The sequence below is a fragment of the Macaca fascicularis genome, chromosome 8, assembly GCF_037993035.2.
Source record: "Macaca fascicularis isolate 582-1 chromosome 8, T2T-MFA8v1.1".
NCBI lineage: Eukaryota > Metazoa > Chordata > Mammalia > Primates > Cercopithecidae > Macaca > Macaca fascicularis.
In genome coordinates, this window is record NC_088382.1 from 116,879,400 (window position 1) to 116,905,825 (window position 26,426).

Below are 26,426 nucleotides of genomic sequence, written 5' to 3' on the forward strand. Positions count from 1 at the left end.
TTCATAGAAAAAACATTTTGAAGACACTCTAGAATCCTAATTTATTTGAAAGAATCTTTAAAAGTGGAAGAAGGTAATGTCTTGCATTTCAAGGGTGTGGAAGAATCAAAAGATTTCCAGGCAGTCCAAGTTTCAGTATTTTATGGGTGGGTATAGGGGTGAGGGATATTTACCAATGACTTTATAAATACATATAGAAATATAAATAGTTACACAAATACATACAAGCTGTATGCTTATAAATGGAAAATGTTGAGGTTGGTATTTTTTCTTATAGAAAACATATGCATACAAACCTAAATATCTGTGGGCTGATATCTCAGCATGACTGTTTTTAACCTATAAAAATGGCAATTGAATATGGTTATATGTGTGCATGTGTGTGAGACAGTATAACAAACATATTCTATTCTTAAATGCTCTTAATTTGAAGTCTTTGATTAACTAGAAGTGTACTTTTTTACTTAAAAGAACTACTTCTTTTTTCAAAGTCCCTCCAACCCTGGTATAAGGGAACACTTGAACATCATTTATCTAGTGAATTTTTATTTTAATTAAACATTTTTTAAAAAGAACTGCTTTGCTCTTATTTAAATTATTTATATGTAATTTTATGGATATCTATAAAATCTTAACTACTATTTTTTATGGAACTATAATAATCATGATCATAATAAAACCAACTAGCATTAATTGAATGCTTACTATGTGGTAAACTCTGAATTTTATGTGCCAAGTATGTTTTACATGCTTCATTTTGTTCAATCCTTATAAATATCTTATAAGGAATATTTATCAATATATTGTTTTATATGAGGAAATTGAAGCTCAGAAATGCTACTAACTTCACCAAAAGTTGTAAGTAGTAGAACTCTCTGACTATAAAGCTGAAAATCTTAACTACTTCTTACTGGCCTTTTGAATAAAGTGAAACCCAAATAGAACTTCAATGAGTCATCTGTCACAGAATCCCCAGCAATACTTATCTCTGCTGACAAGGGCACACCCAAGGTCCTGAGTGATTCAGGGTAAGCCTTAAGTCTGAAAGGGTGCAGCCTTGTCTCATGGTAGCAGGACGTATGGGAAAAGAGAGAGGAGGCAGCAATGACAAAGACAAAGGATATGTTGACATGAGGATAGCAGAGGGCCATAGGCAATAGAATTGTCCGAGAAGGAAACCCTCAACAGAAAAGTGAAGCCATGATGGCCCACAATGTCAAGAGCTAACAGAGGATAAGGAAGTGAGAGGTCCCAAAGCAGCCATCTTGGATTTCATCATGTCCATACCCTAAAAGTCACACTGACTCAGGATTTACCCCCACTAATTTTAGGTGTTATTCTCATAAGCCTGGTAGCTGGTCTCCCAGCCTACGGACTATTTGCTAGAAGCTACAAAGACAGAGGATAGGCTGGTGGGAAAGTGAGAGTGGGAATATGTATATGTGTGTATGTGTGTGTGCATGTGTGTGTGTGCACGCGCACGTGTGTGTGTGTGCATGTGCGTGTGTGTGTGTGTGTGTGAGAGCATGTGTATGTGTGTGTGCGCATGTGTGTGTGTGTGCATGTGTGTGTATGTATGTGTGTGTGAGTGTGTGTGTGTTTTTGTGTTCATCTTCTAGTATCAGGCATGGAGACAAGAAATTGGATCACTGAAAGTTTGTGTGTGTGTGAGGAAAAGACAAAATTTTAAAAAGTAGGCAAAACTAAGAAATGGTAAGGATTTGGGCATTGAACAATAAAAAGGGGGCAAACTATGTACTTTTCCAGAGGCATCATGGTATTACGATGACAATTCATATGGATAATAACAGATTAAATTCTTAGAAAAAAAAAAGCCTGTTTTTTTCAGTTTTCTCTTCCAAGAAAGAGAGGAGAGAATAAAAAAAAGCAGATAATTTTTCATCACATTTAAAAATTTTCATAAAATTTTACGACTTGAAGGGATACATTTTAATTATCTGGAGAATATATTGCCCAAGATGTATAATTGCAGATATATAAATTTTCAATAACATTAAGATATACATAAGGTATATAAAGTCTTAAATTTATGCAGACATGCAAAGCCTCCTATGTCATAAGTGAATCTCTAATGTAAGGTACTTTTTTAAAGTGGAAGAATAATTAATCATCAATTAATTCTACCTATTTCTACTGTAGTTTGATTACTATGCTCAAATAAATTTTGCAATTGTCTTCTAATGTGAAATGATTCTCATTTGTATAACAACATATATTCAATGCCTATTATTACCTAAAGTAACCAAGAATGGGGAAAAAATACTTGACTAAAAGGTAAAAATGGAAATACACACCATCTTTGTTTAATCAAGTAATCTTTCATTTTACATAAAATTAATTTCTTTGTTTTTCCCTTGGGCACCCTGTTGGGCAGTTATGAATGCCACACGGCCCTTGCCATTTGTTCAGGAGCTCATTTCAGTCACAAAGACATTTCAGGTGTTTCATGTCTGTTAATTTTCCATATAATTTTTTTCAGCCTGGCTACAATATATTGATTTTGTACAAAAGATTCCCCATGCATGTGAGAAAGCTTAAGGGGCATCTTTTGTGCTCTGCTATGAGCAGACAAATATAATTTATTTCAGCAACAGCCATTAAAAATGGAATGAAAGTCCTTGGGCAATGCTGTAAACATAGAAAGCAGTTGCCAGATGCTTTTGAAAACTGACACACACACACAAAACTCCACTTTTAAGTTTTGAGTAAATAAGTCCTGTCACCATAAGTAGGTCACCTTGATTCTTACTCTTGTGGTGTAATATACTTGAAGAACACTACTTGACTCCCAGCCCTGGCTCTACGTGGGCTTCTACTCTGAATCCAGGGCTTCACTGGTTATTAGGAGTGACACAAAACCAAGAGACAAAGTTGTAATGTTTGATATGAGTCATAAAGTATGTGGGTTTGTGTAGGATACCAGGCAATCTCTAAGGTGTGCCATACTTCTATGTAAAGCAACCTGGCAGCAGAGCTGGGACTAGAACAGAGGTGTCATGATTCCTGCTCCTTCTAAACCACCATGTCTGCCCTCTTGATGGCATACATATGCTCCGAGATACTGGAGAGAAACCATCTCAATCTATAATTCCTAGCTCTAGAGAGATAGGTTGGAGAATTAATTATGATTCAGATTAGGTTTGTGTGTGGTCTGTGTGTTCATGAGGCCTAAACAACTGGCAAAATCTCCCTTTAGAACCAAATTGCCACTTAAAATTATACCCAAATTTCAAACTCACTATTCTAAAGGACATCATCCCACTTGTGAAAATGGAATGTTCACACCTAAAAATAATTAAGATACATGCAAAGATATAATAAATACACATGTTAAAAGAGGTCTGACATTTGATATTACATTTGATAATTTGACTTATTTATAAATCCATCAAAAAGATGAGTAATTATTTGTAGGTTACATATTAATATGACTCCTTAGCAGACATAACCCCATTCTGAATGTGAACACCCAAACCAGTACAAGCATGATATTCCAGTGTACTTGAAATCAATTTTCATGTTGATATCCTTTGGTTGATAATAAATTATGAGTTCCTGTAGGAAGCAAAAAATGTTACTAGTTTTAAAGGTTCTTTGCAATTGACTTTTAGAAAATCTTATGCTAAAAATATTGGTTTATACACATTTAAAGCTAAATGTACAGTTGCAACATTCTTCAGGTTTTACCTTCTTTTTCTCACTTCTTATAGTACAAAAAATTTCATGAGGTTTTCACTCTATAGTTGATATAATGCATACATATTTAATGCTGTTAATAAAACATTTTTTTTTTTACTATCTCTCAGAGTAATTATAGGTGTCATTTGGCTCAGTGTAAAGTAGAATATCTTATCCGTGACTGATGTCTACTGTTCCGTTTTGTCCCTTGATTTCGAAAATATCTGTTGAATTTGACTTGAGTGTGGATGAGTCCAGGAAATGATTTAGTTGAAAGTCTATTCAAACTATTTGTGCTTCTTCGCTTTAGCCAACCAGGCTATGAAAGTATAAGGGAAGAAGGATGGAGTTTGCTCATGGTAATATTGGAACATCAAGGAAACACTCTTTTTTTGTGGCCTTTTACCCCTGTAACTTCCAAGCCCAGCTGGAACCAGGAGATATCCCTTTTCAGATAGTTCATCTTGTTTCTGAAGTTAAAAACTCCAATTCCAAATGAGAATTAACCACAAAATTTCAAATCTCCCCCCAAAGATGGGGTTTAGAAATAGTTCATGGGAGAGGTCAAGGACTATGTTATTTTTTATTTTGTTATCATTAGTTTGGCCATCCACTATTCACAAATTTTTTTTTTTACAAAAATTATGACTTTTCTAAAAGGCAGATAACACGCTCCATCAAAAAGGAGAAATATACCATTTCCAAAAATAAACAGTCAATTTTGCCTTAAGCCATTGGGTTTTATGAAAGGAAGTGCTAGATAGTGTGGTTCATTTTAAGGAAATTGTAAATGTTTGACATATAATTTTCTGTCAAGATAAAGCATTTCCCTCATTAAATGGGAACAAGTACTCACTGTAGTGTTCAGCAGATGACTTCCTGTATTTTTCTTTCTCTTTCTACCTAATCTTAAATTGTGCATTACAAGTACTAAATGAAAAACTGAGTATTTTACCCAGTCAACGAAACTGATATTTTCCATTTTTATCAATGTTTATATGAGTGACATTCAAAAAGTTTTAATTTCCTCCCATCACTTGTGATGTTTTTAGAGTCATTCTTAACTCAAGGGACTTGCAGTTCAAACTATCTCATCCCTTACAGAATGATATAAACTTCATAAACTCAACAGACACTGCATGGGAGGTAAATTCCTTTCAGATGGTAGAATTATTCTGAGAATCAAGCCAAATGACTCCTCAGCACTGAGAAGAAAGCAAATGCCTCATTTCCCCCTTTAAAAAGGCTAGAGGCTCAAATCCCCCAAAATAATGATCAAGTGTTCCATACCATTGCAATCAGCTTCTGGGAAAGACACTTTAGCCCGAATAGTCGTCACTTAAATATTTGTAGTATCAGCCATTATGTCTTTGAGATAATGTGAAAGAATTTTTAAAAATGAACTACATGAGAAGCTCCTATGAATTGAAATTTGTACTTCTTATTAGAGAACTAAGTATATAAACATGTTCATGTCTCTCAGTACTTATTTTTAAGTTTCCTCTACTCTGTGTGCCTCCCTACTTAAAGTTATTATCTGTCCTTTCACATTCAAGTTTCTTGAATGCGAGTATATAACGATTTCTGTTCTTACTTCCTCTCACTCATTTTAGTCTTTGAGATATGCAACTGAGCCATGTAGCATACCAAACCTCTGCATATAGAAGGCTCACTTTTAAAAAATTTGACTGTCATGCTTACTTGCCACTGAAAAGAACATCTTTCATAACTGTCTTTTTTTTTTTTTTTTTTTTTTTAACCTTCCCAAAACACTGTTCACTGCTGTTTTTCACACTAAGTCTATGTTTTTCTTTTGGTCTCTTTTTTTGAATCTGTCCCTTAAAAACTTCAAATTTTTCTGTCTTTGATTTTACACTGTCATTATCTCTTGCACTCATAACTCTATATGTAAACGCTCTCAAATTGTACACAAATGTGTGCCCGTATCCTTGCATTTTGGGGTTGGGGGAAGCGGAAAGGAAAAAATAGCATAGTTTGCATCAGATTTCCTGATGGATCTGTGACCCCCACGTGAATAAGAGCCATTGCTTTATATGCACTTTCTATGATTTTACCTCTTATCTCCTCTGAGAACACATAATTGTTCTCCTTCTAGAATCCGATTTATCTGCCTGCCTGACTCTGTCCCACAGGCAACTCAGTCAAAATGTCCCAAACTAAAACTCACTATTTTTTCCCTGCCAACCTATTTCTTCTCCCATGTTGCTGGTTTTAAAGAATGTGATGAATGCACCCTCAGTTGTTTAACCTAGAAATGTGCAATTGGTATTAGATTCGACTTCTAGGAAGTCATTATTTCTTGCTGATTCTAATTTTTCTATTTTTAAAAATTTCTTCTACTTACTTTTCCATTTACCCCTGTTTAATATGGACCTTATTATTTCTTTCCTAGAAATGACTTTGAAATTCTGACAAAAATCATCAACGCTACCTTTCCTGTCCAACATGGTGCAGTGTGTAATGTACAGTATTCAGAACAAGACTCTGGGATCAAATCTCAGCTTGCTCACTTGCTAGCAGGACAATATTTAAGCATTATTCACCTCTCTGTACTTAGCTTATCTTTCATATAGAGTTGGTAATAGCACCTATCATACAGTGTTGTTACCGGAATTAAATAAACTAATATATGCAAAGGTCTCAGAAGACTGGCTTGTGTTAAGTATTTGCTGATATTATAATAATGGCAAAAGCATCCATCTGGTCCCCTGCTCCAGGCTTCTCCGCTTTCCAGTATGTTTTTCCTACATTGTCACCGGGGAAATTTTTTCTAAAATGCAAATATCACCATTATCCTTATATATTGACAATGACCACTCATTGATTTTAGAGAAAAAATGTGGCCTTTTTAGTTTCCGTCAGTTCCTCTCTCTAAACTCATTTTAAGACTTAGGCTACAGCCCGCTCCCATGACTTCTGGAAAATATACATGCTGCTTGTACTCTCTGGTGTGTCCTTCACTTTCTTCAGTTTTTAGACGTAACTATCATCTCCCCATTAGAACAAGCTTGCTTATGTTTTAATCCTAGATCAACGATTTCCAGCTTTGTAACTTTGGGCAAATTCTCAAATTCTCTGTGGAGGTTATAAAATGATGCTAGACATGGTAACTCCCTCATGTTGCTGTTGTAAGGGCTAACACATGTAAAGCCTAAGCAAACTAGAATCATAATAAGGATTCAGTAAAATCCCCAAGAAAACTCTAGTGATGCTGGATTCTGCACTTATCCTTCTGTTCCTGCCATGATTTTAATATTTCTCTGTGAGCTTTGCTGGGGTCCAGGTACCAAAGGCTCACTTCTAGCAAAGAATTCTGAAAAATAATTGTTTACTTGTTTCTCTCCTATCAAACCCTAGGTTCCTTAAAGCCACAGGATGAAATACATCTTTTGTTTTTCCTAGTGGTCTGAGCAATATTTGACACACTATAGAAAGTTACCAAATATTTGTTAAATAAAAATGAATAAATATCATTTCCCCAGAACAGAACAGTTGCTGCAGAACTGTTTTGAATGAATGGATACATTTATGGACCACATCTTGCTACAGCAGAAATGAGCTTCAAGCTGATTTGGGCAGTGTGAGACAATCAGACTGTGTAAGTTTATAATACAGTCTAAATACTATTTAAAAAATTTTTATTTTCTTTTTTCCTTTATTTCTTTTTTAACAGACTTTGTCAGTAAATTCCCAATTATATATTTGCCCCATGTATGTTCCACATGTGATATTTTAATCACCACTGTATATAGATAACCAGTGAATTTTTTTTTTTTTTTTTTTTTTTTTTTTTTTTTTTTTTTTTTTTGAGACAGAGTTTCACTCTGTTGCTCAGGCTGGAGTGCAGTGGCGCGATCTCAGCTTGCTGCAACCTTTGTCTCCTGGGTTCAAGCAATTCTCCTGCCTCAGCCTCCTGAGTAGCTGGGATTACAGGCATGTGCCACCATGCCTGGCTAATTTCTGTATTTTTAGTAGAGATGGGGTTTCACTATATTGGCCAAGCTGGTCTTGAACTTCTGACCTCAAGTGATCCACCCTCCTTGGCTTCCCAAAGTACTAGGATTACAGGCATGAGCCACCGCGCCTGGCCAACTAGTGATTTTTTAATAGTCACAGTAACTGATTATTCTCCCCTGAAAGATTCAAAACCTTGTTTGTATGCCATTATTAGTGTAAACTATTTAATTCCAGCAACTATTTAAGTTTGGTAATTTCAAATTGCCAAAAACATGAAGCAATCAGCTGAGTTTTGACATTGTGATAACATTGAGGGCAATATTTCTTTAGTGGATAATGTTTCTAAGAATAAATGTGGCCCAATGTTTGCAGATGAAGGTTAGACAAAAATAAATGTGTTACTCAGAAGCTTTACAAAAGGGATGCAATTCAGTTTGAATTGACTATTTGCCTAAGACACCACTATTGTCTATTAGGAACAAGAAGAGGAAAATTTGCAGAATTATTTCAGAGAATGTGTTTATTAGTTGTTCTTACTTAAAAGTATCTCACAACATCAGATGTGTTAGTAGAAAAAGTGCTGTGAAACTAAACGAAAGTACTCTCTTAATGCAAAGACAGATTTACTGTTTCTGGATCAAACAAATGTTTGGAAAAAAAGTACATTTCTAGCCAACACTTCCTAGGAATTCTTTGTCATATAACTTTAATGCATTATAGGCACTTTAGAAGGCATTAAAATAAAGATAACTACTATTATTTTAATATTCACTATGAGTTAACACAGAAGCTATGTGTTTTATACTACCCTTTTTAAATTTTTCAACATTTAAAAAATTAATTAATTCATTTACTTGTTTATGTATGTATTTATTCTAGGCCCTCTATTTCTTTTTTAAATTTAAATTTTATTTTTATTGACAAATAATAACTGTATATGTTTATGGAGTAAAACGTGATGTTTTGGTACATGTATACACTGCAGAATGATCAAGCTAATTAACATATCCATTACCTCACATACTTGTCATTTCTTTGTGGTGAGAACATTTACAATCCACTTTTTTGGCAATTGTGAACTACATAATTGACAAATAAAATTTGCATATATTTATGGTGCACTACACACCCACCGGGTAAATATTATGATCCCATTTTAGAGATCAGAAAATGGAGGTCAAAAAAGCTGCCTGGATGGCTGTCGACACTCCGGGGCATTGTATTTAAACATTTTCTGCAAAAGAAGTTTTGCTTATAAAGCACATAATGAATGTACTTAACGGAATCTTGTCCATTGAAGGAGAAAGAAGAAACTAAAGTTTAATGAATCAACTGTGTCTTCAGCAATGTGACCTTTGCTTGTATATTGAGCATCAAATGTAATTCTTTCCCTATTGTGGTGAAATAGACAGAATTCTCCTGACTTTATACATGATGAGACAGCTTCATAAAGGTTAAACTAGTTGCCAGTGACAGGGGAAGCTCATTAACTTTTTTTATCTTGCCTTGCAGTATTATATTCAGGCTGTCTCTACAAATTAGTCGGTCAGATTGAAACCAGAAGACCTTTAGGGTGAATTAAAATGGTTGGCTTTTTGGATGATGACACAGCTCGTGTTTTTGAAGATCTTGTAGAACATCTATATTTGAGTTTTAAAATATACATTTTAGAATATTTGATGCATTTATTGTGGTATAATTATTTTAAAATATTTGCATATATATAAATTTGTAAGTAAAATATTTACATATAATCCTTCAATAAGTAATAAATTTATATGATATATAAATTTTGGTCATAAAACAAAGAAAGGCTTTACCCATGTGTTTTAGAATTTGAATAAAAGTTCATTTTAATAACTGATATTTAATCTAGTATTATGCTATTAGCCATTTAAAATTTTAAATTCACCATAGCCAAACACTATGGCTCCAGTGAAAATAAAGATATGCAGACAATGAAAATCTTCATAAAAACCTTATGAGAGCCACTTTCCATTTTTGTGTCTCTTATGAGTTCTAAAATAACGAAATATTTAGTTAGAATACTTCACAGTAAGATTAAAGAAAAAAAGATTAACAAGAAGCAAATAAAATCTATGATCATGACAGCTCAGAACCCATTGGAAAATCAGGCAATTCCCTTAAATGAAGATGGCAAATCCTGTAGTTAAATCAGGATTCATCTTAGAGTGTTGTCATTAAAAAGAAAAGATATCTAGAGGCCTGGAATATTTAGACCAATTCAGTTTCTATGATTATTATTTCTATTTTTTGGACATACTACATCATAGAATAGACACCGTTACTTTTTTCACTTCCTGAATGGCTATTAAGGGTCTATCCTCATTTTTCAAAAAAAAAATGTTTCTTAAATTGAACAGATGTTTGCTTCCCTATGTTGCACCCAAAGTTCAAACCTAGCCAGAATATTTACTTTTAAAGTCACACCCTCTTCCTCTAAAAGCTTAAAGATACATTTATTAGGCAAATACTCAGAAAAGAAGTTAAATTATGATAAGTACGCAGACATATGAGCTCTGTGAGAATCACTAGGGCTTGACATCTCTAAAATCATGAAATAAAAACCACTATTCCACTCCATGTGCTTTAAGTCTCAGGATGATAAGAAAAATGTGTTTTCAATCTTTCCCAAAATGTATTCAGTTCAATATGAGAATAGATATATCTCGTATTAATACTTAATTTTTAAATACTCATGAGCTCTATTAAAATTCTCTGGCAAAATACTACCATGCTTTCCTTCTAGTGGACTCTAACTCAAGATTTTGGCAGGGTCTGACTGATTAGCAGGCTTTTCCCTTCCCAATCACATTACTGAGCACACCCAAATGGAGCTCCGGGAACTCACTGTTTAAAAAAATTTTGCTTTACAAAGTATATTAAAGGCTTGTTTAGACTATCTAAAGGAGATATAACTCAAGGTAATGAAGTGTAATAGAGAAATGTGAAATGTCTTTAAAACAAAATCACTTAATATGGAGTTATCTTCCCTATTCATAGCTATACACGAAAGTATGAAATTGAACAAATTTGTCACATAGCTCAAATCCACTTTTAAATAAAGGAACCTCCCCATGTGTATGTTGCATATGCTCACTGAACCACTTCATGAATGGTCACATAAGCCACAGCTTAATAACAACAACTTTCAGATATAAGTGGTGTTCTCTTTCACTCATCACCATTTACAATTCCATCTTCATTCAGAGAAAGGCTGATTAGAGAAATACAGAAGATGACTTCAAGTTCCAAACTTTGAAGAGCTCTACTGAGGCTCACTAAAGGTTCTGCTTGAAGGAAACAGGTGCAAGCGGAGGCATTCATTCGATAATTGTTAGGTGGACGGATGGATAGACAGATGTGTGCCTTCTAAAGAATGACAGACTTGTAGATGTTCCCAAAGGTTAAATGGCTTCAGACATTCTAGTGATATCAAAAATTTGTATCTCCACTGTCACAATGACACCCCAGAATTAATGTATCCTGCACGGGACTAAGCACAAGTGATCTTAATAAATAATTTTGATAACAATAATCCTGCCTCACTCATAATACTTGTTACAAATAGTCTGTCTGATTTTCTCTGCAACCCACAATTTCCTACCCCATTCCCTTTAAAAGGAAATAATAAATATTAGCTTAAAAATGGAAATCCTCCTGAAACTCTCCCAGCACGATGAACTAATTTTTAACATTGGCTCATCTCTGTCCTATACATAGTTAAGTGTCTAACACCATAATACCAATTATTTATTCACGACAGTATCACAGATTTTATCTAAGGTTAAAAAGACAAAGAAAGAAGAAATTAGAGCACTCTTTCAGAAAGACATTGTGAATTCACAAATTTCAGCTTATGAATCATTCTCTAGGTAGCAACGTGAGAAAATTATCAACATAAATTCATAAATGATTCTAACCGTAAAGTTCTTCTGCTGCTTTTTATACAGCAATCAATGCACTGTAGAAAGCTATACTGAGTATTTACTTGCTCAAAGGAAATAAAATATTAACAATACCAGAGTGAGGAAGACATTCTTACCACCTTCTTTAGTGCAAAGGTTGACAAGGTTGTGGACTGTGTCCATCAGCTCCAGTTGCTGCTTCTGAAGGACACTATTGTTGGTGGTAGCTCTGTTTAATTGCTTTTCCAGCTCCTGGATTATATATGTTTGACGAGTAACCAAGCCTTGAAGGTTCTCTTTCTCTTCTTTTAAGGTGTCCAACTCTTCCTTGTGTTTTCCTTCCATTTCTAAGATTTTATGTTCTAATAAACTACAAGGAAGTGAAAATAAAACTTAGATTTGAAAAAATGTTATTCAAAAAAACCCTTATAATTCAACTGGTTCCTGAATTTATTTAAGATGAAAAATTTTAATCAGGTGTTTCACTGTAAAAATATTTTTTAGTGAGAGACTTAAGAATATATATTCTTTAGAATAGGAGTTATATATATATAACATGTCAAATAAAAAATTATTAAACCAGATATTTTCAGAGTAATGTTAGATTTTAACTATGATTTAGTTTATTGGTTTCCTTGGGTATAACTTATATCCAAGGTAGCTAACTTACACCCGAAGAGCTATACTCTAAAGAAGTATAGTATAATTTCACTAAGGAAATGGGCCTAAGAGGAAACAGAATAGTTCGGGAAAAAAATAAACAACATGTAGAAACTACTTTTTATTCACTTTGCTATATTCATTTGGGGTTTTCAAAACATTAACATTGATTAAATTTCACAGTAGTTCTATGGGATCAAGAATAGTATATTGACAATCTGAAAAATCGAAAATAAAGGGAAAAATATGAATCAGAAACACAAAGATTTATGTACAATGACATTAAGACAGAAAAAACTCTTATTTTGAAACTGTTGAAAATAATATTTTTAATCATTTTCAGGATATTAGAAAATGCTCAAAATATAATGTTAGGTGAAAAAAGAAAAAACAGCAATATACATTCTCAACCACACACACATACAAAAAGAAAACTATATTGACACAGAAACCACAGGAGCCAAAAGTAATCCATCTAAAGTCACAATGAATTCTTGTGATTTTTGATAACTTGTCCTGTATCATAACCACTAGCTTCCTTATTTCTCAGCTCAAGCTTCAGGATGAGGCTTAATGACACTACAGGTCCCCAAGTTACTGTATAAATGGTAACAAAAGGAAGACTCCATTGGGCTGATGGTACGGTCTTCAGAAAGGAGTTGGGATGCTTTGCTCAGTGTGTTGCAAGCTTTAACTGAGGCCCTTCCTTCTCCCTGAGCTCTTTACAGGATATTCCCCTGGTATACTGCACATTAAAGATAATAGAGAAAGCAGAAGCATTCTTGGAGCCTAGCAACTGACTGGAATAAAAAGCATTAACATTTTATGGAGTGTCTAATATACTAGTATTCCTCAGGGAAAAGGCTTACTCAGTTTTCTCAGCTCTGTTTTCAGAAGGTTCAACCCGTCCTTAGTTTACAAGGTGTTATTAAAATGCCACATACCAGAATGGGCACTTAATTTACCTTGGAGAAATACAGCACTGAATCATTCCTTTCAAAAAGGGGACACTAGGGAGTGTTTTAGATTCAATAGCTAAATTACAAAATGGAGCATGTTCGAAGAGCCAAATCTTCCAACACCAGGTACTGGGGGACAAATTGTAACATCTGATTGTCCTTTACACAGATTAAGAAGTGTGGGCCCAAGGGTTAAATGGCATAAAAGACTATGAGGGAATGGAGAGAAGTCCATGTGGCAGAAGCTGTGCCATCCTGGCAGATGTCAGAAACCTTGCGGATGGGGTGAATATGGCAGAGCATGTTAGATAGTGATGATGATGTCAATCATACTAGTCATGATACCTCTCATTTATGACACGGTTGCTGTGTGTCAGGTACTGTTTTTTGTTTTTTTGTTTTTGAGATGGAGTCTTGCTCTGTCGTCCAGGCTGGAGTGCAGTGGCGTGATCTCCACTCACTGCAAATTCCGCCTCCCAGGTTCACGCCATTCTCCTGCCTCAGCTTCCAGAGTAGCTGGGACTACAGGCACCCACCACCACGCCTGGCTGATTCTTTGTATTTTTAGTAGCGACAGGATTTCGCCGTGTTAGCCAGTATAGTCTTGATCTCCTGACCTCGTGATCCGCCCGCCTCTGCCTCCCAAAGTGCTGGGATTACAGGCGTGAGCCACCGCACCCAGCCGGTGTCAGGTACTGTTTTAAGTAGTTGTTATGAGTTCAATTATGGCCTGCCCATGTTTGCCCCCAAACAACAACAACAAGAAAATTGTGTTGAAGTCCCAACCTCCAGGAACTAAAGAATGTGGACTTATTTAGAAACAGAGTCGTTGCAAATGTAATTAGTTAAGATGAGGTCATCCTGGAGGAGGATGAGCTTCTAATCCACTATGGTTGGTATCCTTATAAAAAGGGAAAATGTTGAGAGACAGATCAGATGTGCGCGCAGGGGAAAGGTTGTGTAAAGATTGGAGTAATGCTGCCTCAAGCCAAGAACTACCGGCAGGTGGGAGAGAGGCCTGGAACGGGAGCCTTCCCTAGCACCTTCAGAGGGAGCCTAGCTCTGCAGGCACCTTGATCCTTGATCTGGGACTTTCAGTCTTCAGAATATTCAGAGAATATATTTCCATTGTTTAAAAGAAGAGGAAGAAGAAAAAGAAGTGTGGTCAGAACTACTCCTGGGCATTCCAAATCTTTGCCAACAAACTTGTACTCCAAGAATATGGCAGGAAAGCTGCCTGTGAAGTCAAGACCAAAAAAAATACCTGGAGGCTTCTAAGACTGTACTAATTTATAATACCTTTAGTAGTGTGCACAGATTCACACAGGAAAGTTTCTCATTGAGACCCATTAGCAGAAACTCTGTGACTTCTGCAGCAGAAGAAAAGTCCCATTTCTTTTTTGAATTGCTTTCATTCTACCGACACCAAGAAAGGAGCCCTGCCTTATACTGATCATAAAGTAAACCCAATTTAGATAGAGTTTGAGTCCAGTAATATAGGGAAACTGTGATGATCACTTATTTTTTTTTTTTAATTCTTTTGGAAATGAAAAACTTAGGCAAGGAAAGCAGCTGAAGATGAAAAACAACATCTGTAAGGGGTAGGTATGAATCATCTTCTTTTACCATATATTTTTTCTTTGCTACTAACTTTTTGTTGGAGAAGTTCGTGGTAAAACACAAACAACAAAAAACTTCTCCATTGTCTTTATTGGTTAAAAGTTTCATCCCAACTACTGGTTAAGTGATTAGTGTACTTGCTGTAGGCGTCAAAGGAGATCTTCTCTGTGCCCAATTAATTTTTGGCCCTCAGAACTGAGAATTAACCACAACCAGTGTCTTAGCTCATTTCCTGTTTACTTTTTATTTACTTTTCTTGCTACTCCTGGGGTAATGATCAGAGGCAAGATGCCCATAATTTAGAGTTGCTAACTTATAAGAAAATTGTCTTTTAAATTCATAGGCATTATAGTCTACTAGTGAGAAAACTTAGCATTACCTATTAAACTGACAAGCATGTATATATCAAAATTTGAAAGTTATAGTCACATAATACTGGATAAAATTTCTGAATTGCCATTTTGTCCTTGAAATAAGATGAGCACTGGCCTTTCAGTTTTCCTAATCAGTAGGTAACATTTTTGTTTGGAAAATATCATGTTATAGTTATAGTTTGTATTTATTAGTTGCTAAGTGCCAATAATTCTGTAAAATATAAAATGACACTATTCCTACTGTAAGGTTTATTTTTAGAGAATAAAAACCTCAAATGAAAATGCAGAAGCTATAAGAAACTTCTGTTTCAAACATAATACTTTTTAAAAAAATTTTTGCATCAGTGTTTTTCTACTGTTTATTTTTGATGCATTCCTTGTTCAAGAGGACATATGCGCAGAGATGGCTACTATCTGAGATGCCAGTAAGGGAGGTGGGCTTGTTTCATTTGTTTTGTTTTTCAGGATCATTTGGAAAGAGCTGAGGATGGAAAGTTGATCAGAGAAATCCTGGTAACAAAGGAAACAATTCTGAACCCTGGCTTATGGAAAAGATCTGCTTTTCTGAGTAAAAGGAATAGATAATATGTATAATATATAATATAACGTACATTAGCATGTTAGACAGAACATTAATTTTCATAATTCATCAAACAACCTTTAATGCTCCCTTACTAGAAGGTATCAGAAGATACCAATTTAGTTTGGCATCTTAGAATAGACAGTACATGCAACGTGAAAAAGAGACTGTCCATGAAACTAAGAAGCCTAATCTACATCACAGACATTCCAAAGGATTTGGAAACCCAAGTAATATGCATAACAACTACAAGCAAATTGGAAACATATTACTTTGTTTCTCTAATGGCTGGTCTTACCAGTTAATTATCTCTTCTCCTCATTTTCTCATCACATTTCTTCACTCGGAGTGCCCTTAATAACATTTGTACTTCAGTAATTATCTACTAACTTTATTTATTAGGGACATTTTTCATATTAATGACAACTTTTTAGACTTCTTCAGGCAAGAGTGATCTCTTCTTGACCCTTCCATTTCTTTTGACTACATTCATCCCTTTTTTCATCTTCTCTTCATATTTGGCTTCCAAAAGACTGCTCTCTTCTCTTTGATTCCTCCCATCTATTGGCTAGTATCTACTTTGGAAGTCAGCCCTTCCTTGCCATTACTTCCAAAATGGTTTCAATGCAAACCTCACTTGCCAGAAAACTCTATATACCATCTCTACTTATTATCTTATTCTTGTAACACACCATTGTAGTTATGTTACATTTTAAAACCTTTACCTCCTTTGATTCTTAAAGCAATATAGTAACATAGACTGAACAGATGTTACACACCCTCACGAATAGGTACGAATCAAATGTTTTCTTCAAAATCATGCAGATATTAAGTGCCAGAATCAGGATAAAAAGCCATGTCTTCTAAGTTGTTAGACTGGAAATCTACTCAAGACATCACACTGCTGTCTCAATGAACATCCTATAGTCTCATCTCTTTAACTTAATACACTGTAATCTCTTCCTATTTCTTTTATTCATCATGTTATACCAGGAGCCAAGGCACTACCTTCACATCTCTTTGGTATTTGCTGCTTTCTATTTAGTTATTCTGGGAGCTTATCTTTCACAATATTTGAACCTGTTTATCTTTCCCACATATAAAAACAGAATTACTTTGTCAAGCCAATTTTTAACATCTGGACTAGAATTTTCTTAAATACTACCCTGTCTTAACACCTCTTCCATTACAGTTATTTGTTAATTTTAATTTTATTTTTAATATGCTACTCGTATTTCATTTTGTACCCTGAAGCCTATCATTGATTCTTCATTATTTTCCTTATCCAGGTCCGTTGGGAGGGACTACTTCAGCCAGCATGGAGATCTTTATATAGAGAGGTTGATCTGAAGGACAACATTGCAGCCCCAGTGTCCTAAAGTTAGGTAGTCAAAGTAGTCAGATTTTCCCTAATGACCGTCTCAGCTGCACGTTTAGCTTAGGTTTGCATTTTAAACACAAAACCTGGATGGTAACTGAACACCAGTGCACTGTTGCCTAGAGCATATTCAGTATATTTTTTCAAGCACAATAAGAATTTCATTATTAAGATTTAGGGAAGCCTATATTAAACAAACAGTTTTTATTAGGATGCATCTTTTAGGATTAGTGTTCCATGGAACAACGCTTTATGAAACCATGCACCTAAATCTATGCAAATTGAGCTAGAAATCCAAGGAGAGAGTTTCTCACAGAGGTCTCAGGACTTCCTGTTTCCCATCTTTCTGGAAACACTTTGAGAAGAGACATGCATAGAATTCTGGCACTTAGCTTCTATTTGAGGCAGAGGTGCACTTTAATGAATAAAATAAACAAAATAATCTGTGCCCTGAACTTTAGTAAAAGGTTCTAAATGAGTGTACACAAAGTCCTATTTGAAGTTTTTGGTAGACTGCCCCATACCCCTATTTTACACTGCCTTCTCCAACATCTTATTGGAAATATTTCAAATCATTGAACATATCTTGAAACTTTCACAGAAAAGGATATCCCTTTCAAATTGTTTCCCACAATAGAGTTCTTAACATAGCAGCCAATGAATTCACAGTGGTGACAGTTGCCTAAGCTCTATGAGTGTAAATATAGCTCTTCAAACAAGGAGGAAGATGTTGAAAATATAGAAACCTCATTTTTATCTGTCTGAACCTACTTACAGATGTTTCAGTATTTTCCACTATTTTCAATATGTATAGTGTCAACATGTGTTGCAAATATGGGTTTGTAAAGAGTGATTTTTCTCCCCATTTAAATACACACAGATTTAGTTCAGGTTAAATTTATACTTTACATGTCTAATTGGAACACAATACGTTTTCTCTCAATGTTTGAAATCATATTTGTTTGGAAATTCAAATTTGGAGCAAAAGCATATACTATAAGTAAATATTAACAAATGAATGTAAAGTTTGGGGTAAAGAAGAATAAGCTAAATGTGTTATAGAAACCAGCATCTAAGAAGAAAAAAGATTGATACATTTCATAACACAGAGATGTAATGCTTCCATTAAAAAATAAGTTGAACAATAAACAATAAACTAGAGAAACTTTTGTAACATATATTACAAAGTTTTACTATCCATTAAAGAGCTCATATGAGTTAACTTAAAAAAGGATAAACAATATAATAGAAAAAATGTTAAACATACATAAATAGGCAAGTATGTAGTCATAGAAAAAGAAATCTAGTCACAGAATAAATGCAAATGGTTAATACACATAAAAACATGCACAACTTAACTTCTCAAGGAGCCTAGATTAATTAGATGGCTAGCAAAGTTTTGGGAAATTAGAAAGCCCCAGCACTCTTAGGGAGAAGGTAAAATTTAAAGATAACTTGTGAATATCTATATAAAATTTAAATCATCACCTCATCAATTATAGTCTCGATAAATTATATATTTATTAACATAATACTTATAATAGGTTATAAATTATAGTGGATCTATAAAAATAGATTGCTACTCATTCTTGAAAATAAATGAGGTATATCTGTATATGGTTATATGCATAATATATATACAAATTATTATAAAATAAACAGTAGAAAAAACCCAACGCTAAAATAATCTATACATATACGCACATGTCATATAAACAAGTACGTGTGTATGTGTGCAATTACGTATAAGTGTATGTCTGTGTAAACACACACATAAATAGGCACACTCTATATACACACATATGTTAGTATGTTTATAGAAAACATCTGGAAGAGTAAGCACTGAACTTAATCTCTTAATGATGATTCTCTGCTAGCAGGTGGTATGGTGTAGGGGTGTGGAATTAGGGGAAATTTGACTTACAACTGTATATGCATGTATATAATTTAACGTACATGTATATACATCATGTTTGTCTTGTTTTTATTTATCACAGAAATGGAGGAAACAGTCATAAGTCTAGAATGGCCTGTGCAAATGCTATCTAGAAATTTTAAAGGTGGGCTGAATTAGTGAACCTCAGAGTATACAATAGTAACATTGAGTGCCATGCAATGGGCTTTTGGCAATGCAGAATAGTGGTGTAAACACAATCTGTATTTTATTCATGTTAAAAACAATAAATGGAATAACAATACTTAATGTGAACAATATGATTTGTCTTTTCCACTAAAAGTATTTTTATTAGTTGTGTGTGTGTGTGTGAGTCTTTGTGTGTGTGAGTTTCTGTGTGCGTATGGATAAATGGCATTTGTTGGGTTAGAGCTATTGGGACATTTCCCAGTTCCTTATTCATTTAACATTCAAAATGCATTTAATACTAAATAGGCTTATGTGTAGAAAATTGTGCCCAGGAGCAGGAAGACAATGAAAATAAAACACATTCTCTGTGTCCTAGAAGGTCACAGCCTAATAATATGGATATAGATAAATAAACATGTACACACACAAACATACATATATTATAATGTGATCAGCTAAGTGAAATTATGGGGAGAAAACAGGTACCGTGCTATCACATAGGTTGTAATGAGCAAATCTATCTGGTAGAGCCAGAGATGGATTGTTAGAGAAGCTGACACATGCAATGAGTTTCCAAGGATGAAGAGAAATGTGTGAGTTGAATAAGGAATGTCAGGCAAACATCAGATATGTCTGAAATAACATCATGTGTTCAGTGCCATACTAACAACTAACATGATTAAACACTGCTGCTCATGTCAGGCACTGTTCTCAGAGATTTATACACATTAATTCAACCTTCACATTAACTTCATACAGTACAATTATTGTCATTGTTATGTTGCAAATCAGGAAACCAAAACACACAGAATCTATGTAAGCTGCACAAAGTCACACAAATAATATGTGACTGAGTCGATTATCCCAGGAATCAAGGAAAAGTGAAACCAGGCAGTCTGGCCTCAGAGCCCAAGCTCTTAACTATTAGGGTGTGTCCTCTAAAAAATAAGATTATTGGAAGTAAGTTGCAAAGGTAAGATTGTAGTGATCATGGACTGTATCCTGTGCTAAAGAACTTGAACTTTCTTCTATCAGTTATAGAGAATCGTCATGTTCTTGAGAGAGAAAAATAGTCTGACTTGCATTTTAGAAAGAAGACTTTGGCACAGCTTCTGGATAAGGACTAGAGTGGCACATAGCTTAAAACACAGAGGTCATTGCAATGGCCTAGACAAGAATTCATGGCAGCTTGACCTATGACATAGTCAGTGGGAATGGAAAGGATGGGATGGATCAGAAAAATATTTAGAAGATGCAATTGATAGCATCAACAGTGAGTGGTGAGTTGTGGGGGATTAGGGAAAGAGAAGAATTAAGATGATCCTTAGATTTCCAATTTGATCAGAATTGTATTTCATGCCAAGATACTATGGTTATTATAATTTAAAAAAAGGAAAATGTTATATGCTATTAAATATTATTTTAAAAATTAACAGGGGAAAAAAGGTAACATTCTAGTCTGTAGGTGTTCTATTTACAAGAAAAAGACTAGAATAATATAAATTCAAAAAGTCACCTTTTTTATCCTTGTTATAAACAACTAACATAATTCAGCCTAGCTTAATGTTAGAAGTTAGCAAGTTACTTTAGCATTTTGTAAATAACTTATTAAATGAAAGATAGCTTTAATTTAAAATACTATGATTTCACTTTTTATTTCTTTAGGCTTATTAAATATCAAACATCAATACTGTATTTTATTACAATAATTAGTAAGGCATAATTTGGTATCTTGAAGTTGCACATGCTTCAATCACTTACAATTAATTAACTTAATAACTTCCCATAACTCCAGCTAGAAGATAGATGAGCATGTCAAATAAGTTCAGTGAATTCCCAAGGTAAAATAAATAGTTTATATCTTCTGCTCTAATATTAGAAGGACTAAATAATGACCTATATAGTGACAGGCCAAAAACAACTGGTCTACCCCTTTCTTCAAATGAATATTTGTTTGTTTTAAGAGAATAACTTGACAACTACATCAATCATACTTGAGTCCTCATCATGTTGCAAAAATATTTTTATAATAATTAAGGCAGAGAATCATCATGAACTTGAACCCTAATTTTGCCACATCCTTAGCTGTTTGGTCATAAGCAACTTACTTGATTTCTGTGAGCCTCGGGGCTTTTTTATGTGTAAAATAGAAATAATAATACATACTTTGCAGGATTGGTTGGAGGATTGGAAATAGTAAGTTAAAGCACCTGGCACAGAGGTTTGCTTGTAGTAGTAGCTGGGTGGCAGCTAGTATTGCTCAAACTATGTAGGAATGGCCATCGTATGTCTCGTTTCAGTTCACTCTGAATGGTCTTACTGAAGACTTCCTTAATCTTCCCTCTGCATATTCAGCACAATCAAGAAAGCCCATGTACTCCGTCTTTGTATACATGGAGTGTTGATTTCCCTTCCTGTATACCCTGGTGAGGCAGAAGGGCTCCTTCTGTAATATTCTTTTGCCTGACTGTGTTTCCACCTTGCAAAATGTTGGGGTTAAGTCAGAGATGGGCAGGTGCTGGGAAAACTGGCCATTGACCAAACCTTTTGACTAACAGTCCCAGTCTCATATTTGGTTCAACTGAAAGAAACTGCATTAGGTCATCATAACCTGTACATCTCTTTTCCACTGTTTTAGAAAGCAGTAGGAAACATACTGGAGGAAACTAGTGAAAGTTTACATTTTGTGTCCTACTTTGTGCTCATATCACTCCCTTTGTGGGGAAGGTAAAATATTAATGTTTTGCATTTACTTAGGTCCTTGGTTATGTAATTCCAATTATATGGGTGAGTTACAGATTCCTTACTCCCAAGAATTATTTCTTTGAGGTAAGAAACAAAACCAGGTTTTAAGATTCGGGTAGCATCCAACAAAATAAAAACATATTGCCTAAAGAGAACAAACTGGAAGCTTTTTAGAATGACTCCCTCTGGACTGTTAGGAAAACAAACAGCAGAGCAAATGTTGCTAATCCTGTTTCTGCTTTGTGCTTCTGGCCATGTAGGGGATAGAGAAGTCAATCTAATGAGGCCAAAAATCCGTTTCCAATCCTACAAGTGATGCATTTAATTTGTCAGGATGTAAATCAGCAGGACCTCTCAGCATGTTTGTGTAGTATAATCCTAACCATAAAATAGTCCTCCTCATTTTGCCAAAGTGGTGGTGGACCTTCCTAAGGGCCAGCTCACTGACTTGGCGGCTGAAGCCCCATCTTACTCAAAGCTGGTAAGTCCCACACCCAGCCACAACCCCTGACATTCCTTGGGGAGGAAGCAAAGCTTAATTTAGATAATCCCCCCTGCAAAGTGTATTAGCTGATCCAAACCAGACCTGACCAACTAAAGGCATGTTGTTGCTGCATTTCAGAGATGCCTTAATGTAGAAATAGCTTCTTGATGCATTTGGAGGATTAAGATTCATATAAGGAATAACTAGTGATAATCGATAAACTATTTTTTAAAAAAAAAACATAAACAGCTTCATGCTTGACTTTGAACCTCTCTCCACTTAAATAGGAGGAGCACATTTCTTTGTTGCAACAGAAATTGCCTGGCAGAGCTCCTCTAATTCCATTGCACATATGAAAATACACAATAACAATAAACAGAATAGGGAAAGTATGCTATGTATCACAAATGGGTATTTTTTATTTGTATAAAGAAAAACACTTATCTTTTTTTTAAGTTGTTTGTGGAAGACTATGCCTAATTTAAGAACAAATGTTCTGCCAACACTCCATCACACACATTAGGCCCTTAGACAAGAAGATAGACAGATAACTATAGAGATACAGCAATACCAGGAGGTATAGCAATTGATAGAAAAATACCCCAGAACCACATGTAAGATAATGCCATACTTGAGGGTTCCACTGTCAAAAAAGAAAGAGATGTGGAATGCAAGTAAAAGATGCATGCAAGTTTTTGTCTGTATGAGCACAGAACTCAATTTCCAATTAAAACCTACATCTCTGAATTTGTAGTAAAAAACCTGTATTACTAGAGAAAGAAATAGCTATAATCCTGAAAAAGTTAACATCAGCAATAAATGATGTGATTTACAGATGTAAGAAAACCTGAGTTTTCTGTTGAAATTAGAATTTAATGACGGGGGAACAGTTCATCAGCAGAAGGCACAAATATGTTTGGGATCAGAAGTCAGATTCCTTTGAGATTCTGAAGTGCATGGAGAAGCCCCTTCTACCTGACCCAGAGTGGAGCTCTTTTGAGACCTTGCACCCTAACTCACTTTTAATGATAGAGCAGAGAGAGCAACTTTTAAGCAGTTTGCCTTTAAAATATAATATTTCATAGTGAAAATTCTATAGTAGGAAATGATACCAGATGCTGCATAAAAACCATGATGGGAAGACAAGAAAATCTGAAATGGTCCAGAATTAAGGTAGAAAGGATACATTTTTAAGAAAGAGAGAAAGAGAAGGGAAACGAAAGAAGGAAGGAAGGAAGGAAGGAAGGAAGGAAAAATGTGAGAAGGAGGGAAGGAAAGAGAAAGAGACAGAGTACCTGAGTACAAGTGGTGCATAAAGATGGCATTTGTTTTTGCAGTTAGGGAGGAGACTTTTCAGGCCTCCCAGTTTATATTACGGTATCATGACAACTCCAGGGTCAGATACAGACAAAGACATAATATGCAAATCAGTAGGGAAGAACTAAAGAACGTAAATTCATGCGGGCAACTCTTTCAGAAATAAATCAGGCGGTAACATAATTACTGAGCGATAGATTCAAATGACCTTAGGTTATACTAGTAAAATGAAATACACAGTTACTAAGAATATTAGAGAATATTTTATTAATGTAAAATGGTATCTATCTCCAAAGAAGTCGGACTTCCAGACTGTGTGTAAGGCATGACAGAACTTTTTGTGAAAATAATATTTATATATAACATGAAGCAAAATAGCCAACTCTTTCTGTATGATAAAGCTGTGGTTTTTAATTTTCCTGTGTGTTTTTTTTGTCCTTATCCTATAATAAATGTGCTATTTGTATAATTATAAAAGCAAACAACAACTCAGAAAAATAAAGGGAAATTGTCATTGTTTTACTTATCCATGATTCTTGGACAAAGTGTTCACAAATAGCATTTTGAAATATGACTGTAAATGTGGTTCACTTTTGGTGACAAAATTAAACCATAAAGGGGTGATCCTAGATTAACGGATGGTTAAAGTAAAGTATACTTGTTACATACATGTATAAGTCTGGTTACTGTGAAATTGCAGGGTAATAAATGGTATATTTCAACAGGATTCTTAACTCTAGAACATTTAATCATGCAATCAGGGCCAAGTCCTGTCAGGTTTCTTTGTAGTTATACAGTTAACCCCATGTCACAGTGCAAGGATAAATAAACGTAACACTTAGAAATACAAGTCATGCAGCATGAGTGATCCCTTTCAGATTCTAAACCAACAGCCAGGTTTATATTTTTCATGCAGAAGTTTAATTGTAATTGTTGACATTATGCTCTATTTTTAGCATGAAGTTGGGAAATTCTTTTAGTTTGTAGATAGTATGAAGAGGCCATGTGTTATAATAGAAATATGAGGACTAGCAGCAAAGACACCTAAATTACATTCCAATTTCTGCCACTAGCAAGCTGTATGACCCTGGACAAGTCACTCCCTTCCACTGAGTCTCTGTTCCCTCACTTGTAAAGAACAGAACTAGCAGTCCTCTTAGGTGCCTTCCTGGTGTGGAATATAAAGGGAACTCTAGTGCCACCAATTCAATGGCATTTAACCAGTTTCTATCAATACAGTGGCCTTTACCTCAATATTATGCATAGGAACTGAACCTTCGTCAAGTTATCCAGATACCCAGAAGAAATTTCAATTTAATGCAAGAAACTTGTCCTAAGGAAGTCAATGTTTTGAATTGTTCATCATCAATGTTAATGACTTCAAAATAATAGTCTTTCACTGTCCCAGCTCTCAAGATGTCTAAGTTCCAATTCAATCAACTGAAATGATTCATAATTTATAAAACAAGATGGTATGATAACATCTATAAAGCTAAACAAAGACATTTACTATGTCCAAAGTAAATAGCTATAAATGAAAACTAAAAACCCAAACCCTTGATCAGCTTTATAGGTAAATTATTTTCTAGAAAAAATATACATTTTCCTTCTCTCTAGTGCTATATTTCTGAATTCAGCAACTCTGTAGCTTTGTAAAAGCCTAAGAATTGGGGGGGTTGAGCAGGAATTTAAGAGGCTCTATTCTCTGTTGTTACAGGTTTTGATTATGCTGAAAAATGTCAATATTTTGTCACTGAATTTAGTCATAGAATCAAATTTTTGTAGATATGGTGAGATTTGAACTACTAACCATTAGAGAAATTAATGTTAAAAGTTATAAAAAGCAAATATTTCAGGAGTATCAGCAACAATATTATTACTGACATACTAGCTGTATTTACCTTAAGCTCTCCTTTCTTTCTATATTAATATTAATTTGGCTCTATATTTCATTTTTTAAACCACCTCAACCGTATTTGTTTAAGAGTTGGCAGAGAGGTGAAGGATATAAATAAGTACACACAGAAACATTTTTGGAATAAAGCAATCCTCACCTGTTTTTTTCATGAATCTTCAAGATTTCATTTGTCTGTTGAAGAAGTTGCTTCTCTAGCTTGTAGGTTGATAATGAATTCTCCAGCAGCTGTATCTCAAGTCGAGAAGTTTGATTTAGTACCTTAAGATAAAAGATGAAAATATTTCAAACTTCAATCACAAATCAATGCACTTTTTAAAGTTTTATTTTGTCTTTAAATAATATCTCTTCAAGAATAATTAAACAAATGGTTTACATTCTACCAACTAATGTTTTACATGCCTTTCAGATATTATTTTGGTTTGAGATTGAAATTGCAATTTAGGACATTTGTGTCCTAAAACCCTAGGATATTCTCCTGTGCTAGTTGCTTCATATAGCTTATCTCCAATATCTGTAAGTGCAAGGTTGGTATTAAGTACAAGGTCTTAGATGTTGTGGATAATTAAGAGTAACTAATAGGCATGTAAAAGATACCTGTCTTGATGTATCACCTGACAAAAAACAATTAGAAATGTGCAAAAATCTCTTGACATAGTTTAGAAAAACTCATTATCACACATTTACAGAATGCCTATCACACTA

At 34.6% G+C, this 26,426-nt stretch overlaps 1 protein-coding gene across 9 annotated transcripts in view; it reads right to left on the reverse strand.

Annotated features, from left to right (window-relative positions):
• The window catches only part of ANGPT1 (angiopoietin 1), a 274,342-nt gene that overhangs the window by 79,340 nt on the left and 168,576 nt on the right, over nt 1-26,426 (reverse strand). For 5 of the 9 annotated variants that reach the window (XR_012416596.1, XR_012416595.1, XM_045398590.3 and 2 more), the window contains exons 3-4: nt 25,861-25,982; nt 11,744-11,976 (exon numbers count right to left, since the gene is read on the reverse strand). Coding sequence is in view for 6 of the 9 variants with exons in the window: in XM_045398590.3 (XP_045254525.1) it covers nt 11,744-11,976; nt 25,861-25,982 (355 nt within the window). In the remaining 3 variants the exon portion in view is untranslated. The remainder of the gene's footprint in view (nt 1-11,743; nt 11,977-25,860; nt 25,983-26,426) is intronic. The other 4 variants (XR_012416597.1, XM_073999303.1, XM_005563923.5 and 1 more) reach the window with 1 other exon arrangement.